Source organism: Artemia sp. Qi Xiang Cuo, chromosome 1, assembly GCF_049724085.1.
Source record: "Artemia sp. Qi Xiang Cuo chromosome 1, ASM4972408v1, whole genome shotgun sequence".
Lineage (NCBI taxonomy): Eukaryota > Metazoa > Arthropoda > Branchiopoda > Anostraca > Artemiidae > Artemia > Artemia sp. Qi Xiang Cuo.
In genome coordinates, this window is record NC_142794.1 from 82,452,354 (window position 1) to 82,471,084 (window position 18,731).

At 34.0% G+C, this 18,731-nt stretch overlaps 2 protein-coding genes across 2 annotated transcripts in view; one reads left to right on the forward strand and one right to left on the reverse strand.

Moving 5' to 3' along the window:
• Nucleotides 1-4,956, forward strand: part of Amnionless (amnion associated transmembrane protein) — a 48,324-nt gene extending 43,368 nt beyond the window's left edge. Inside the window, exon 10 of the mRNA XM_089096493.1 lies at nt 4,330-4,956. Within this exon, the coding sequence (XP_088952619.1) occupies nt 4,330-4,590 (261 nt within the window). The 3' untranslated portion in view covers nt 4,591-4,956. The remainder of the gene's footprint in view (nt 1-4,329) is intronic.
• A 7,799-nt stretch (nt 4,957-12,755) lies between these two features.
• The window catches only part of LOC148956810 (arginine-hydroxylase NDUFAF5, mitochondrial), a 43,363-nt gene continuing 37,387 nt past the window's right edge, over nt 12,756-18,731 (reverse strand). Inside the window, exons 7-9 of the mRNA XM_089096499.1 lie at nt 17,411-17,555; nt 14,977-15,059; nt 12,756-12,941 (exon numbers count right to left, since the gene is read on the reverse strand). Of these exons, the coding sequence (XP_088952625.1) occupies nt 12,819-12,941; nt 14,977-15,059; nt 17,411-17,555 (351 nt within the window). The 3' untranslated portion in view covers nt 12,756-12,818. The remainder of the gene's footprint in view (nt 12,942-14,976; nt 15,060-17,410; nt 17,556-18,731) is intronic.

Here is an 18,731-nt window from a genome sequence, read left to right on the forward strand (position 1 = left end):
TAGAGATCGTTTTTGTTTTAACTATCTAACCACAAAAAGAGAAAAGGGCCAAAGGCCAGCATAGATACTGCTTGATCTCTATTTATTCTTTCCTTTCACTAAATATTTTATTTGAAAAATTATGTAAAAACCTGGCTTAACAGCTAATTCTCATAGTAAAATGTTACTGATTATCATCACTTTTTTTGTATCTAACGTCTATGCAATTAATTTCCTTGAAAAATCAAGAATTTAACCCGAAAACTAATCAGCCAAGTTAGCAACATGTGATAAACATGCGTGCAAACACTGCTTTCATTAAGTTACCTGCCTAAATGTTGTCCTTTTTAAATGTGGTTCATTTACAAAGCCACCTGTCTTCGAAGTAGAAGCTAATCCCATACTTTTTTTAGAAGAATTAAAATATATGTTTAAAAACTAAAAAACTATTAATGTTTAAAAATCTCATATTTTCTTAACATTTTATTACTTGAAGTCTAATATATTTCACAATTTTTAATTCTTTTTTTTAGCTTTCAACCTAACAAAGATTTATAAAGGAATTTAGTTTTAGCGTCGCAGTATTTTACGAAAGTAGTATCCAGCCGCGATTCGTCCATCAGTGTATAAGGTAGGCTGAAATTAAAAAGTAGAAGTTTTTCATGAATAGTCAAATTTAAAGCAATTCGTAAGCAATTTGTTTCAGAATTGAATAACTTGTTTTCTGGTTTGCCGAACTCGGCTTTTAAGAAAGATTAATTAAAGAAAAAAGTTTTTCCGAGGGAAGTAAAGAGCGAAGTTGAAACTTAATCCTGTGAAGGAAAAATCATGCGAAGACTGTGAAGGAAAAATTATTCCTTCATAGTTGACCTAGCATATATTGATAAAACTAGTGCAACTAAACCAACTGATAATATTTCTGTATGTATGATTATAGAAAACTAGCGCTTTACTGAAAACACCAAACATTATAGGAATTTGGGTACAGTAAAACCAAACCGATTAAGGACACTTTTTGAAAAAAAAATCAGGAACTTTAGGATTGTTGCTTTATTTATTTTTTTCGTTTCATTTGTTATTGCGTCAGCACAATGAGCTCAGTCCAATGATTTGATCTCGTTTTGGTTCTGAAAAGGACATTTCAGGACATTCTGCTTTAGAATTTGTATCATAACTTGAAATTTTCCATTGTATACAGACATATAACCAGATCAGGAGTTCATATTTTGGTTTATTTATTCTTCATTTCAAATAGTAGTAAAGCATGTTTATTCAATTTGAAATTGTATATTACTCATTATTGGTATTATAGCTGGCGAAACCAGGATGATACCCGATAAATGTATCCATCATTTTTGTATGCTGTTCAGTGAATTTACGGTTATTAAAATAATGTGAATTTTTAGCTTAAGTTTTAGGATAATTTTAATTGTATACTGAACCTTACTGATACCACAGCTGTAACACTATGAAAAGCGTTATAGATTAGCGTGTTGTTGTCAGGCTACGTACTCACTTTTGACTACTAAATCAATATTCTTGTTTTTTTTCTGGTCTTTGGGTTTTTTCTGTAAAGCGCTAGTTTTCTATAACCGTATAAACAGAGGGAAATATTATCAGTTGGTTTAGTTGCAGGTGCGGATCCAGGATTTTTTTTAGGGGAGAGGGGCGCAAAATAGATTGATCCGATAAACTTGCGTTAGGAGCAAGTTTAATTAACGCAAACTTCCGTTAATTAGGAAAATTACACCACTTTAGACTAGGTTAGGGGAAGCGCACCCCCTTCACCCCCCCTAGATCCACCACTGTTTAGTTGCACTAGTTTTATCAATATAGGCTAGATCAAATGTGAAGCAATAATTTTTGTTCGTTTTAAGTTTCAACTTCACTCTTTGCTTTCCTCGGAAAACTTTGTTTTAAAATTAATCTTTGCTCGTTTTTGATTTAAATTTAATGTAGAAAAATCACTGTCATAATACTTTTTATTTCTTTTTTTGGGGGGAGGGGGGGGGGTAAACCCCCTCACATACAGAATAATTTATATCCGTTTTAAGTTTTAATATTGTTCCTTACTCACAGTTGAATTTTTTTTTCATTTCATTCGTGACGGTTTTTCAACTAATACCAGGAAATCCCCCTCCGTGTAAAACGTCTCGTGTTAAGTTCCCCCCAAAACTTTCGTTCGCATGGAAAAATCTTCCCGTGGAAAATCCCCCACCCCCTGCAAAAATACCACCCTAAAAATATGTCCAAATATTTCCTTATAACAAATAATACGCTATATGGGAATAATATGAAAATTGACTAACTTACAACCCTTTCTTTGGGGACTATGAAAAAAAAAGAAACAATGTATCGACGAATTCGAGTAAATTAATTTAATTTTATTCCGAAATATTAAAAGAAAATTCAAAAATAGTGAATCAACTCTTTTTCGAAAAATTATCAGAAAAAATAGCTCAAAATCACTCAAAATTTGGCGGTTAATTGTAATTTTGTTGCGTAACAGGAAAAACAGTGTTGGTTAAGAACTACCATAGCTAGCTTTGACAGAAAAAGGTTCTCACATAATCATGTAGAAGGCACAAAACCATGACTGAAAAAAGAATGCCCTTTAAGCACTTGAACATTTGACGTCCTAATTCGAAGTCCAAGGTCTATCGACTGAGCTAAGAACTCTGTTAATCTTATTTTAATCTATTGGTTTTTGTAGGACCATAATAGTGTAGCCTACAGCCCTTCTCCTAGTGACTATGGAGGATCATGTCGTCACCAATATCATAGTTATTGGATCTTTCAACAATGCTGAAAAAATGGCTATCTCAAAATTTTGATCGGGCGACATTAGCGGGACGGGGCCTTTTGACAAGGGGGGCTAACTGCCCTTCAATCTTTTCGATCATTTAGAAAAGACACTAGAAATTTAAATTTCAGTTCTAATGAGTCATTAAACCTCATTCAATGATGTTCAGGTAACCCTCTAGCCCTAATAAAAAAAGAAACAAAAAGGAGACATTAGTGCTACCTATGCAGAAAACATTTTCCTTGTTTGAACATTTTCCTTGTTCAAGGCGGGGGATTCTAGTTACGCTTTACTAGCTTTTTGACCATACTGATTCCAATGCCGCAATCTTTATTTTGGTTTGACACCATTTTCGAGGGGTTTCAGGATCTTTTTCAAAATCACTATAAATTTGTTTTCACAATAAACTTTTACTCTTAATGTTAATCGAAATAAAATTTACTATTCCTGATTTAGATGGAAATTTTTCTCATTATGCAGCTTTTTTAAAACACTTTTTCAACCTTTGGTTACTATGGGCGATGATTTGCTCTTTACTAGGTTGCAGTTACTGCTCCAACAATGATAGAAGGCACAAAACCATGATTGAAAACAAAAACACTTGATATGCATGATACCAATATGTCCGATACCGCGTACAGCCCTTTCCCCAGGGACTATGGAGGGTCATATCATCACCAAAACTTGTAGTTATTGGACCTTTGAACTATTTTTGAAAAAAATGGCACTCTCACAATTTTTATAGGACAACTTTGGGGGGAGGGGCCTAGATGCCCTCTACTCTTTTCGGTCGCTTAAAAACGGCACAATGAAATTTAATTTCCATTTGAATGAGCCATTAGACATCTATCTCTCTATGATGTTCTGGTCACCTCTTAGTCCTTCTAGAAAAAAGAAAAGAAAAATAGGAGATACATCACTGCCGATACAAAAGTGATTTTCCTTGTTGTTTAAGGTGGAAGACTGTAATTATCGTATTCAATGTTTTTGACCATGCTGATTCCAATGATGCACTTAATATTTTGATCCGATAACATTTTCGAAGGGTTTCAGGCTCTCTTTTTTAAATGACCATAAATTTGATTTAGCAATAAACTTCTACTTTTAAGATTAACGGAAACAATAGTTACGATTCCCGATTCAGTTTCAGATGCCTATTCTTTTCATTAGGCAGTTTTTTTTAAACGTGTTTTTCAACTTGTGGCTACTATGGGCTGTTGTGACGCATTCTCTTTAGTCAAAATTCACACAGAAATGTTGTTTCGTCTTTTCAATTTAATTTATTTTCATAATTTCAATTTAATTTATTAAATTAATTTAATTTATTAAATTATTAATTTAATTTCAATTTAATATATTTAGTTTAAGTTTAATTTTAATGCGGTTTAGTTTTGATGCCAATTGAATTGAGTATGCTTTACTTTCATTTTTTAAAAATTCTTAAACAAAAAATTTGAAGTTTGTATAAGAGATTTTATAGCTGTGGTCAAAGCTCTCCCCCAACCTTTCATCTCTCTTACTGCTTCTTTTCTCCTTTCTTTTTTTAGGTAAAAACTTTGGATACAGGTTTTGTTCAGTCAATGTTAGCTCTTTCTCCAATAGCAGAGGAACAACTTGAAGATGTTTCACTCGAGGGTTCTTGTGGGTCTGAGTCGGAAGTACCTAAAGGAGTGACCCCTCAAGCAAAAACTGCAGGCACTAATAGATGTAGAGCAAAAAATGGAAAAGGGCTATTCAAAAAAATATTGCACGGTGGCAAAAATGAAGACGGAATCAACTTAGTCGAGAAGGACGAAAAAGACGAATAAGGATATTCTATTACACACATTATTGATATTTATGTTTACTTGCATTCAACCCAGTCTTTTTGGGTTTTCTCTTCTGTATTTAATGCTATTGGTTGAACTCCTTGTACTCCAAACGTTTCTTGCACTTTTTTTCAAAACAAACTTTTAATGTAATACATGATTTGGTGCTAACAATTGTATATCATTATAGATTTTCATAGCCCGTGTAATTTTGTTATATCAACTTGTTATCAAAATGCATTACTCACTTCCATTTTTTTTAAAAAAGATTTCAATAATTTAGTCAAAAGGATTTAAATAATGCACGACTTTGGGTGTTTTATTTGCATATACTTTTAGTTGCATCTCCTTTGCACATCCTCCATGTCATTTTGTTTGACCAGATATTTCTACCATAAACAGTCTCTCAAAGTTATCTCCGAAAAGGATTTCAGTAATTTTTTAAGAAAGGAATTCAGAAAATAACGAATTGATCCTTTTTTTTGTACTTTCTTTTTTTTTCAAGAGTTTAATGCTCGTCCAAAAGGAATTTCCTTAATGATCAATTTGGAATTTATATTTGTATGTTCTTCTGGGATTTTAATTTCACTTGGATTTCTGTCAGACGAACCCTGAACATACATCAAACTTTTTCTTTTAAAGTGATTGAAAAATGAATGGTCTAAAAAACCCATGAAATAGATTTTGGGAGTCTTGTTTACGTAGAAGAAGTAGGGATGAAAAGCAGTTAATTGAGCTGGGAAATATGTGTCCGCACATATAGGTAAGGGGAATAAATTTTCTATGAGGCAGGGAGTAATTGCCCCCCCCCCATGATTACGCCCTCCTCCCTCTCCAGACCCCAGTTTTCCCTCCCCCAGCCGAAGTTTAATTTCTGCAAAAATCTTGTCAGAACTAAGATAAGCTGGAATAATTCAAGCATCCACAGAAACGGGACAGTTTTCTTAAGTATATCTTTGCCTTTATGGCACTATGTAGTTCATTTTTCCGTTTTGACTGTCATTTTCGGTTAATTTGGGAAAGCTGGATCTAACTTTACCCCCCCCCCCCCAGAATTTTGACAAAATTATGCCACCAATCTAGGTTAAAGACAACCTGAAGTCATTTGTTTCCCTCTGCGTGAAAACGAAGCCGTATTATTGAGTGATTTTGTCACATTTAATTTCCCCAAAAGAAGCCTATCCCATGAAAAGCATGGAGCCTAGCTTTGCCTATTTATATAAATATGAAAGTGTGAGATGTACTCAGTGGTTTTTTTGTACAGCTGCAATTGACCTATCTTTTTGATTTATTTTTCTGGCGGTAAAGAACAATATTTGTTTTCTTGCATTATTTTTTAGTAAATTTTCAAATGGTGAATTAGGCAGTTCTTGGACAATATTTCATATAGCCAGTCACCCTATTAAAATTCTTAGATCACAGAGAAATTGGATTGTGTAAAGAATGATTGATAATAAGAATGGGTTCAGAATTAGATTAAATTGTAACAAATATAGAAATGTTACTTCTGCCAGGGCTGGATTTAGGTTGGAAGGCAAGTGCCCCAGGCGGCAAAGCAAACTAAAGAGCCAATTAAGAAGAAATAAATCACAACAGAAGAACTAACAACGTGTTTGAAATTGTCTAAATTACAATACAATATGAATTTAGTAGCCTCTACCCTTTTCCTCCTGTTTTGCTTAAAGGGTTCATTTGTTTATTCAGATGATAGAGATATAATGAGCATGGGTGGGACTTCGACGGTGCTTGCCAATTCACCAATTGGTGCCAATATAGGTATACTATGTACGTAAGTTCCCCTACTAATAATTCCAAGAGTTTCCAGTGGCACCAATTGGCGAAAATGAAGGGAGGTATCGATTTTCTGTTTTTTTAAGGAAGATACGAAAAAAGTATTTTAGAAATCCATGGAAAATATATTCCAGTATACGTGTCTAATGACACAGTGACGCTCTATTTTGTCTAATCAGTTACCTTAATTTTCAAATTTATATCATTACTCCATGTTGAAACAGTTTTGAAGTAAAAGAGGTAAGCTTTAAGCTACAGAAACTAGCATTAATTGTTCTCAGGCAAAGTAAGCATAATCATAGCTTTGCCCACATTTTTGTATAATTTACTTTTAAAGCTAAAGCGACTCCGTGGCAGTGAAAGAGGCGAAAAAGTTTTTCTAACAGTTAAAAGCCCGACGTAATTGGCGTTGTGACTAGTCTTAAGTGAAGGATAACGGTATTAAAGATTCTTCATTTCTGGGTATTAATATTAATAAGATTCGTGGTAACAAAACTGTAAGTAAAGAGTGACTCGGCCCAATAGTAACCGAAACTCCAAAAACAGAAAATTGGTAAACAATAGATACATCAAAAGAATTGGCTTTTGTGCTGATTCCAAAAATATAAAATTAAAAAGTTTAATGCTATCCATCAAAAGCGACGAGCCTGAAACAATTTGCCTGATTTTCAAAAAGGGCGGAAACACTCACTAAAAGTCAAGTAATTTTAATCAAAATCGCAGCATCATATTCAACCTGTCAGAGATCCCTACTTTAGAGGTTTTAAACTCCCATCTGAAAAAATGTAGAATTTATCAAAAAAATAAGTACATCATGGATGCGTGTTTACATATTATTTTTTTTTGTCCAAGGGTGATAGTATAAAACTAAAGGTCCTAGAAGATTGAGTGAGGGCTCACTCGAACGGAAAATAAAAGTTTTACTTCTATTTTTCAGTGACCAAAAATAATAGAGGGAAACTAGCCTCTCTCCCCCGCCCCTTTTCCCCCAAATCATCCGATTAAAATTCTGAAATAGCAGTTTTTTCGGTATAGATGAAAGATCCACTAACTTTGCCTCTTGGGATGACGTGAACCCCCCCCCTCCCCACATCCACTGATTGGATGTCCTTGGGGTAAAAAGGGGCATGAAGGAAGGTGGTTGTCCGCCTGACCTTTTGGTCACTAAAAAACAGAACTAGAACTTTCAATTTCCGTTTGAATGCGTCATCTCTCGATCTTATAGGACTATTGCGACGATAGTCGATACCATTACCCCTGGAAAAAAAATGGATTTTTTGGATTTCAACGCCAAAAAAAAGGAATTTCAACGCAACGTCATCTGCGCTTGGCGTTTCTTGGCATTTTTTTCCAGTGTAATAACAAAGCAAAATTGGCGTATTTATTGTAACCGGCAAAATTAGTGTAGCAATAAGTGCTTGATCTCAGTTTCTGACAAAAACAAAATCATGAAGCTTTTAAAAATTCCAAAACACTCGAACGATAGATGGCATTGGTATTTTTGGTATTTCCAAAAAATGGAATTTTGGCCATTACCCCTGGAATGATGGTGTTGGCGTTGGCGTCTGACAAAAACTACAAAATTCCACATTTTTGCAGATAGGGGCTTGAAACATCTACCGCAGGGCTCTCTGATGGTGTCATTACCATTACGATCCTTTGACTCTCCGGAGATGTTTCCTCCTTTTTTGAAAATCAGGCAAATTCTCAGGCTCGTAGCCTTTGATAGATAGCACTAAACTTGATTATTTCTATATTTAGAATCAGCATAGGAAGCCAATTCATTCCAGGTATCTATTGTTGTCAAAATTTCATTTGTAGATTTACGATTGCTATTTGGTCGAGTAGCTCCTAAGTTACAGTTTGATAACTGTTTGATAATTGTACTGGGTAAATATATATTTCATAAATGTTACGCTTTCCATTCGATCAACTCACTGCTATTTTAATAGGATTAGGCTATATTTAGAGGGCAATTTTGCCCTCTAAACGAAAACTGTAATATTTACATAATTGATAGGGCGGCAGGGGGTGGCGAAATCTATGTTCCCCCCCCCTCCCCTGAGGAGAAAAATAGATCCGGATCTAACTTCTGTGATACAAAGTCCCGAAGATCAGAGGATAAAACTAGAGTCGGTTCTTTAATGCCCGGTATCGGCACTTGTTGGATCTAAAGTAAGTGCAGCAGCTTGCTAAGTTTGGTACCAGACAAATTTTAAGCTATTTAAATAGGGGGAAACCAATTGCTGATCTCACTTTCTCCAATTTTCACAAATTTTCGAATGCCCCAGGTTTTGACATCGACCTTTAAGAAGAAACATGATTTGCTGTGCATGAAAATTTGAAAAGGATGTTAGGTTACCAGTATTTTAATAATGAAACCGCTGAATCTCAACAAAAAAAAATCTCTAAGTTTCTTCCAAAACATTTAATTTAATTAAAATTCAGTATCAACTAGAATTTGCCAAATATATTGCTGCTTAATTTCACAGCAATATATGCTTCGTTTTGAAAACGAAAAGCACATTGACAGTTTGCGGAAGTGTCTATTTTAAGGAATTTAAAAAGAGGATGCCGATTGCTAATTTCGATGCCAAGAAAAAAAAAGCAATGTCAATGACATGATATTCCCTCTATGGTCAGTAGCTACTAAAACTGCTACGTTAGGTAAACAGACTGAAACAGTATTTACTTGATAATAGCAGACAAATCTCTGTTGATGATTTACTTCCACACCCCCTCCCCCAAAAAAACAAAATGCACATTTATGACAATTAAACATCTATTTTTTTGTTAGAAAGTATTGATAGCTGTTTTACCTTATATAGAGGAGGACACGTTTATATTATCTATGTTATCTTCTGGTTTCTGAAGGCTACCACGATTAGCAAGCTGCTAGTGCGACTGTAGATGTCTTTGGGTCGCAAAATTAGAAAGCTATAAATCAAACTCTAGGTTCAAAGGAGCACCAACCTAGGTATTTTAAACCCAATTTTAGTGAAAACCCAAGTTCAATTACTAAGTTTGGATCCAAACTCACTTTCGCTATTGAGAATAAAGCTGACTGGATTTGGTTGAAAGAGGCTAGATTGATGATGATTTATGTTTGGTTGTTGTGGCAGGTGTTAGATGTTTTAGAATATTCAACGAATGCCCAAATATCTCAACCATCCGTAAATTAGAATTTTATTCACGAAATCACCGAAAAATAATGAGAATCAGCCATTTTGGCAAATTGGTATTTTGGGATACGAAACCTTAAAAAAGGAATTGACCATGGTAGTCTACTTAAATTCTGAATCGTCTGATGGGGCAGATATCAAAACCCAACTTTTATGTCTAGTCACTTCCTAAAAATGACGACCAAGGTCATTTGAATCAATTAATACCAGACTTCATTGCTTTCCCCGAAACATAAATATTCTGGGTTATTAGTATTAATAAGATCCGTGGTAACAAAACTGTAAGTAAAGAGTGACTCAGCCCAATGCTAACTGAAACTCCAAAAACAAAAATATATAAACAATAGATACATCAAAAGAATTGCCTTTTATGCTGTTTACAAAAATGTAAAACTCGATACGTTTAATGCTATCCATCAAAAGCGACGAGCTTGAAACAATTTGCCTGATCAAACAGTTCGAGGTAAAGAATTTTGATTTCGTTAAAAATTCGTAAAGAATTTTGATACCAATAGATACATCAAAAGAATCATCTTTTTATGCTGATTTCAAATATATATGTTTCATCAAGTTTAGTCCTACCCATCAAAAGTTAAACGCCTGAGAAAATTTGCCTTATTTCCAAAAAAGGGGGAAGCACCCCCTTAAAGTCTTAGAACCTTAATGAAAATCACATCATCAGATACAGCGTATCGGTGAACCCAACTGCAGAGGTTTCAAGCTCCTATCTGCAGAAATGAGGAATTTTGTATTTTTTGCCAGAAGAAAGATTACGGATGCGTGTTTATTTCTTTTTGTTTTTTTTTCCACAGGGGTGATTGTATTAAAATTCTTTTAATTCATAAACAAGACATAGCTCTCGTGGGCAAAGCCCAAATATGATGTCTCTTAGTCATAATTAGCAAAATAAAGTTGTCTGATTAAACTTTGTCAGGATAAATAAACTAAAGGATAAAAACACTTGAGATTGAGAATAAAATTGTCTGATAAAACTTCGTCAAGATAAAATAAACTAAACAATAAAAACACTAGAGATCATTTTAATATTTCACAAAGCTTTTACTGTAGCGCATGGTGTTACAGTGGACTAGGGTTAGTTTCGGAATTTTCTCAGCCACTTCCCTGGGGGGCCGAAATCTTATAGGGACAAAAGGTGGGGGAAGGAATGATCGGTAGATGGGATGTTGAAGGAGGGAGGAGCCAAATCTTTGGCATAATTTTTCTCGGCGGGAAGAAAGGGATTCAAGTTTAAATTCCTTGAGGTAAAAGGAGTAAGGTAGAGGGGAACCGCCATAAATGATTTGCAGTGATTTCTTCTGAACGCGTTCCATTTTATCAGTTTCATCCTGGGTAAGGGAAAAGTGCCAAACCGGACATGCATATTCAACTAAGGGACGGATGAAAGTGTGAAATATTAGTTTCAGCTTGTCCTTAGGAACTCAAAATTTTTTCAGTGTTTTTAGCATTTGGATTGCGCCGTTAGATTTTTTTACAATTGTCTTTGTATTCTCCCGCCATGAGAGGTCAGAAGAAATCATCACACCAAGTAAAGTTATTTTATGGCTTATTAGCTTGGAAGCGATAGGAGGTTCGAAAGACAGTTGAGTATTCGGAAGAAAAGAAAATGTTGTTACCAAGCATTTGTCTTTATTTACGACCATATTTAGTTTCGCTGCCTCTGAGGTAACTTGGTCGATGAAACCAGCAGCATTGCTCTTCGAATCCTTAGATACGATTTCCCTTAAGGACAAGTTGTCAACGTATTTCCATCTGTCCTCCAGCTCAGCAGCAATTTCATTTATCATGAGGAGGAAGCCCAGCGGCCCGATCCCAGTTCCTTGTGGAATTCCACAAAAAACTGGCAGAGAAGAGGAAAATTGGTCTTTATACTTCACAGTTTGCTCTCTATTTGTTAAGAAGCTCTTGATGATTTTAACAATAAAGCTGGGTATACTTTTTTCCGCCATTTTTTCTAAACAGATTTTGTGATCAACAAGGTCAAATGCTTTTCTAAAATCAATTGCAATTAAATTTATCCATTTTCCAGGTTCATCCAGGTGTTTTAAAATAAAATCAATTAAATTAACGAGGTAATTAACTGTCGAACACTTAGGGATTTTACCAAATTGCTTTCGATCAGTTAATTTCAAAAGATATTTTTTCAGCCATGCGGCAACAAAGCTTTCGTATATTCTACTAAAAACTGACGTAACTGTGATCGGCCGGACACCAGAGAAATCATTAGCTGCTCCTTTCTTTGGAATGGGGGTAATAACCCCTTTCTTCTATTTCTTTGAAAAATATCCTGTTTTTGTTATATTATTGAAAATTATCTGAAGGGGAAATGATAATTCTTTAGCAAATGCTTTAATGAGAGCAACTTCAACGCCTCACTCTTTACGCTGAAGTTTGACTCTTTCTCACAACTCTATTTTTTAGAACAATAAAAACTTTAGCGTATAGAGCGAGGTGTTGAAGAGGGGACAGCCTCCTTCATATACGGAATAATTTCTGTTCGTTTTAAATTTTAATGTCGCTCCTTACTTTTAGTTAAAAAAAACTTGTTTTTTTTTATTTAATCGTTTTAAAGAACAACTGAATATATAGTTTTCCAACCCATTTTAGTTACTAATATTTTATTAATTAAAAATTTTGCACCAAAGCTGAGACATCTATAGAAATAAACTAATAATACTCTCATCACGATAATTCAATTTTAGATACAAGCCACGTTCCTTCCCCCTCCCTCACAACCAATATTAGCATCCTTCATGGGATGTTTACCCAATTAAAATTATATTTCAAAGTGATTATGATACACATATTCATCTAAAACTGGTTTGAGGTTATCACAGTATTTTTATGGTGCGTTAGAGAAAGATCAAATAAAGTAAAAAAGAAAGGAAAAAAAAAAGATTATACTGTGTTTAAATTAAGCCATAACTTTTAGAATTTATTGCCCTAGTCAGTTGGGTCTTAGCTGACTCTTGGAAATAGCAAAAACATAAGAGTCAAATATCGTTCGAGGGTAAGAGGTCAAAGTAGCTGTGACTACAAAGGGTAAAAAGCTTGAAGTTGATTGTAGTTGAACTACAGTCCCCAGCCCCTAGTCCTAGCCTACGAGTATTATTGAAAAGTTTCCGGGAGAAGCCAAATCCTGAACAAGCATCATCAAACACTCTTAATAAGCGGTTCTCTTCTTACAATTAATTTTGCTTAAAATTTCTATATAAAAAATTAAGTTCCATTTCCGATTTACTCTTTTTCAGTGCTATATGGGTTCTTCGCAGGCTGCACTTTAGTTTGTTTCACTACCTGGTCAAGTCGGTCCAAATCTTTTAGAGAAAAATTACCAGACCCTCTTGGAAGCGCTTTAGGCTGAAAGGGGAAAGAAAACAAAGCATTAAACATACTTAAAAAAAAAAGAAAAAAAGGTGACACAGGCTTGCTAGCTAATATAGCGACTTATTGCTCCCAAAAAATCACCTCGATCAAAAAGTCCCTTATGATGCTCAAAACAAAGAGTATACCTAAAGCGAAAATCAGACGTATTTTTATCTAGTTATATTTTATTTTATTTCAGTTATTTAATCACAAATTCTTTGCTTTTGTTCTTTTATTAATCTATTTTTTATTTCTTTGTTATTTTATCTTATTATTTATTTACTTTATTACTTAATTGTATTTATTTTATCTTATCTAATTTCTAGTCTTATTTTTAACAAATTTTAAGCCTGGATTAGTTGGTAATATAACATAACTAATATTTTAATGATTTGAATCTTGCATAGGCTTATCTTGCCGTGTTATTGATGAAGTGCAACAGATTAAGACCCTATCTTGGTATACAGCGGTTAAATCCCATTTCTTTCTTTTTTTATTTATTTAGATTATCAGCTTCTAGTGTCCGATCAGCGATATTTCTAAGGATGGCAAGGATCCATGTTATTTATCTAAAAACTACTATTTTACAGGGAACAAAACAGGATGGCCGAGATAATATTAGGGAAAATAAATATAAAGATTTAACAAAGATTTAATGTTCACAATGATAACACATTAAACATTGTTTACTTCTCAAATGCTCTAAAGAAATTTACAACAATTTTTAAGCTAAATATAAATATATTTCCACACTTAAGGTGCAATCTACAAAAACTGGAAGCACAAATAAAATCAAAATTGATTCAACATGTTTGTGTTTTTTCAAGGAAATCTTAGTTTCATTTCTCTTTAACTGGGCCGTCAACCACAGCAGTGACTAATACTTTCATAATAATAAGGTTAAAATAACAATGCTTCAACTAAGGCTTTGCGTTGTGTCATGCGCCATAAGTTGAAATAAACTTCCTCGTTAATAATTAATTTATGTTTTGTTATCAAACTAAAAGGCCTTATCACAGAGTACTGAAAACTAATGAGATAGGAGACTTTGTATTTTAAAAATAATCTTAATATGAATATAACACTTCGAGCGCCAGTGACAGTGCAAGATAACCCATCAGAATAGCAAAACATTCAAAACATGCTTATTAACATTCAAAACATGCTATCCGTCTAACGTCTACATTCACTAAGATTCAGGCTGAAATTATCTGAATCTAGACAAATCGTATTGTATTTTAAACCATCTTTAATTAAATATAGCTTAAAAAGGGCTACATTATTCTAAAGAACATAGGCTAAAAAAAGAAAGTACATATGTATGACTAAGATTATTGCATTCTTTTGCATTAGTGGTTCTGATGCAGGACTGATGTATGTTCGTATGGTTTGGGCCACAGGTTCGGCCTGACGTAGAGCAAGAGCAAATTAAAAAAAAACCAAAAGGCTGATATTTTAATTTAGGTTTTTATGATCAGCTTCAGAATTTGGCTGGAAAACACTAAATAGCGTTATTTTATCAGATAAACTTGAATTCTCTCTTTCAATCAGTTTCGAGTGTTTTCAGTTATTTCAATATTCCTAGCATTTCTGCTTCCAGTACTTAACCTTTACATTCATGATGAAACACTTCGAATTTCTAAATTTTGTACTGTACATTTCAATCGCATCACTCTTTTTCTACAAAAAAAGCAATAAAAGGATTGTAAACATGGATTTACGTGACAGATTCAAGAAACTGAATATATTTTTTCGCTATTTCTTAACTAATCGGCACTTACTTTTAATTTCAATGTAAAAATTTAAGTTTTGCTTAAATTTGAGTCCTATAGTTACTTCAATACTTTTCATAAGATATAGATTGTGAGTCAAAAGAAAAATTGTTAAGGGGTTCAAGGCATTTTTTGTTTGCAATAACTGATTTTTGACTTTCTTTCTCGTTATAGTCTTGAAGCTTTCTACTTAGGTACTCTTATAAGATTATTTTTTTTCATTCCTTGATTAATTTCTTTATTCTAAAAATTCATACCTGAGATCGGTCTGGCTTCCAGCCAATAAAGTACAAAATCTGAAAAGTAGCTGGTATTGAGCCATCGGGATAGCCATACATTTCTGAAAAATATTAAATAATTCTTATCCAAAGATAACCAGATGAAGTGAAAATTATGATATTACTCAAAAACTAAGCTACAACTTCAAAGGAAGAACATTTACACATACAAACCAGATCCGTGCACTTCTAGGACAGGCCTCATTCCTTGGATATTTTTCAAAGATCTTTGGTTTTCAGTCCTAGGGTTAAAATCTTGGGAAAGATACACATACATTAGATACTTCTCTCAAAAAGTAAATTAAATAGACATACTGTTATTTCGTTATAACTTGCGATAATTTTTTAAACCTTGGTATTTTTTTATGTGAATCTTGGGACGGTATTAATTTCTCAGTGACCACTTTGGTCTGGGATCTAAAAAAGAAACATTTTTCGAAAAGTTCAACTTCCCAAGGTGTTTGGTAATTTTTTCCAAAATGATAAAATGTGAATTAGAAGCCCTCTTTGGTCAGACGAGTGTTTGTCTGCAGGGCTTAAAGTTTTAAATTGTTACACAATCCTAATTATTTTGTTTTTTAACTTTTATTGCTCTGTATTGTGAATAAAACTTCATTTTCGATAGTAGTTCAAAATGTATTGGCTTTATTATTGTGGACCGAGCTCTCTCTCTCTCTCTCTCTCTCTCTCTCTCTCTCTCTCTCTCTCTCTCTCTCTCTCTCTCTCTCTCTCTCTCTCTCTCTCTCTCTCTCTCTCTCTCTCTCTCTCTCTTAAACATCCATACATTAAAGACAAATTTGAATTTTTTTTTCCCTTATCATGCTTCATATGTGTATTTACTAGCCTAGATATATATAAGAACAACATTATGAACATTAATAGCTTCTGAAACTACACTATCTTTTCATAAGAAATAAATAAACAAATTTCAAAAATAGTTGGCAGGGATTTCTAGTTTAGTTAGCTTAATTCAGTTAAAACAATCCTGCTCTGTTGTCAGTTTACTTATTAGGGTGTATGAGTTGTTGTACACCAGCTTTAAGCATTATTGCTAACATAATTTAGAGACTGTCATCTCTTTTTTTTTTTTTTTTTCATTCCGATTTACTTTGAAATATATGTAGCTTTTATAATTTATAGTACGTTGTAATGAAGATCAGATTTGAGTATCGAGTAATTTTTCACGACAGCGTCCCGTAATAAAAAGAGGAAAATTGGAGAAAGCCCTATGCCGTGAAAACCAAACACAGCTCTTCCATTTTTTTGCCTGTTAAACGGGTTTGGCCCCTCGCCAAATTTTCCCAGACATTTGGATTCTACTTCAATGGTTGCTACGACTTCACCTTCTTAGCAAATGCAAAGATTGACATGAAAAATGCACTTTTAGGTTATTCTATAGCTAATAAAATAACTGTCCCATGTATTTTTTTTTTAATTGCTACCTTGCGTATTTTACATATTTGAATTTATTTTTATTCTCGGAGTAAGATAAGAAATTGCCCTGTATTTTTATTATTATTCCTAAAGGCCATGTATGTTTCCACTGTTTTAATGCTGTCTCGATTGGAAACCTCCAAAAACACCTCTTACACACACCTCTTCTTTTCTAAATTTCCTCTTCTTTTCACACCTCTTCTTTTCTTCTTACACACCTCTTCTTTTCTTCTTACACACCTCTTCTTTTCTAAATTTTCCTCATTGTAGAACAAATCTCTTTCTCTCTTACCAATAACACACCAACTTCAATTATTCAAATGTTTTTCTGTTGTTTTTTTTTGTTACTTAGTACTTTGGTTTTAACCAACCTCGTTGTCAACGACTAGAAGTTCAGAAGCCAATTCTAAATTTAAGAGGACCAGAATAAAAAAGTAAAAAACCAGGGCTGTGGAGTCGCTTATAAGTTATAAACGACTCCAACTCCAACTACAGACATTTTCAATTTACCTACTTCAACTCCGACTCCATCCAGCGAAAATTAGTAAAACTTCTCCAACACCGACTCCATTCAGCAAAAACTTACTAAACTTCGACTCCAAAACCACGGCTCCGACTCCGAAGTCCAGTAAAAAACAGATAATACAAGACGTTTCATTGCCGTTTTTGGGGTAACATGGTGTAGCAGAGAGTGAGGGGTTTTGTACCCCTGTCAGTATTCACGAGACGTGACAGTAGTTGGCCAGGAGTAGATGATGATTGTTTGTGGAGAGGAACTTTTGTCACCTAATGCGTCAGTTGGGGATTTCATACGTTAATTCATGTAATTTTTTTCGACTCTGGGAAACGAACCAGCAGTAACACTTTTAGCATGGGGGAATGCTAAAGAAAAACCCGTTTTCTGTTTAATTTTCAGGAATTTTTATATTTAATAGAAAGAAGAGGGAGTGGCAAAAAATAAGAATACAATAATAGGCACCTTTATAAACGGCAGCAGCAGCCATAAGACTATCTCTTTGTAGATATGGCTTTCTGGTCCAGGCTGCATTGTTCTCACCCATACCTTTAAGGTCCCATAATAACTCAAACATGCTCGGATAATTTACCACCATTTCGTCAGAGTCCTAGAAAAATAAATTGTTTATTTAAAGCACAACTTTGGATCAGTTAATAGTGCTCCGTACAGTTATGGCAGTATATATTTTCTTTGAGACGAGTAAAAAAGGATTAGTGTCAGCTTAGTCAATACTAAGTGGATTAGTGGATACTTCAAGACATTCAAAGCAGAATATGTATGGAGTTTGCCCATGGTTGCCATGCGTAAAATTTCTTCTCACCGAATTGTTTACAGCATTAAATGGTAGACAAAGAGAAAATCTCTTTCATGGGTAAGCAAAACTCTGAAAAATATAATTTTGAAAACAGTTGTCTATACACATGGAAACAACATGATTTGTTTTCAGACTCCATAAATGTAACAATTCAACTTCACCGACTCGTGGCTAGAATTGTAGAGTTATGGATCAAAAGTAACTAGCACCAACAATTTTCATAATTTTATACTTAATTAATTAATATAATAATATGTAGCATTTTTGAAAACCCCACGTCGGAAGTTTCTGCTCCCTATCTAAAAAACACTCAATTTCGTAGTTTTCGTAAGAAGGAAGTTCACTTTATCCTGAGTAATGACAGCATTGAACTAGTGATCCTACAATGTTGGAAGAAGGCTCTCTTGAACCTCAAATCCATTTTCTAGTTCCCTTTTAAGTACCAGAAGAGATTAAGCTACAGCAAAAAGATGTTTAAAACCGTTTTGTATGGTATAACAATAGCTTGGTCTTAAAGAATGCAATCGATTAAGAACTTTGAGTCTGGCAAACCTTCCTGCTTCTGAGGAAATACACCCAGGCAGAAGCACATTTCTTTTCCAAACATGTTTGCAGTTCCTATAAAATCTAAAGGTCTTTTAAAACTTTGCTCCATCGTTTTGTATAGTTTATACGCTTGTGCTGCTACATACCCACTTTCAAGGAAGATGGTCAGATTATCTTTTCTGCGTGTAAAGGGGGAGAGGCATGAATTGTTAGAGTCGGGCATTTCAGGTCTATATTTTAGTAAGAGGTCCGTTATATGAATCTTGAGGAGGGCTGAATTTATCCTTTAACCTTCCTTCACTTAAGGAATACACGCAGATTATGCATTAACAACAGATTTAGAGTAGCAGCCTTTCTCAATTGAGAAAAATGTTGAATTTAATATCAGAGACTACTCAATTAACCACCTGAAATGAAGGGCAA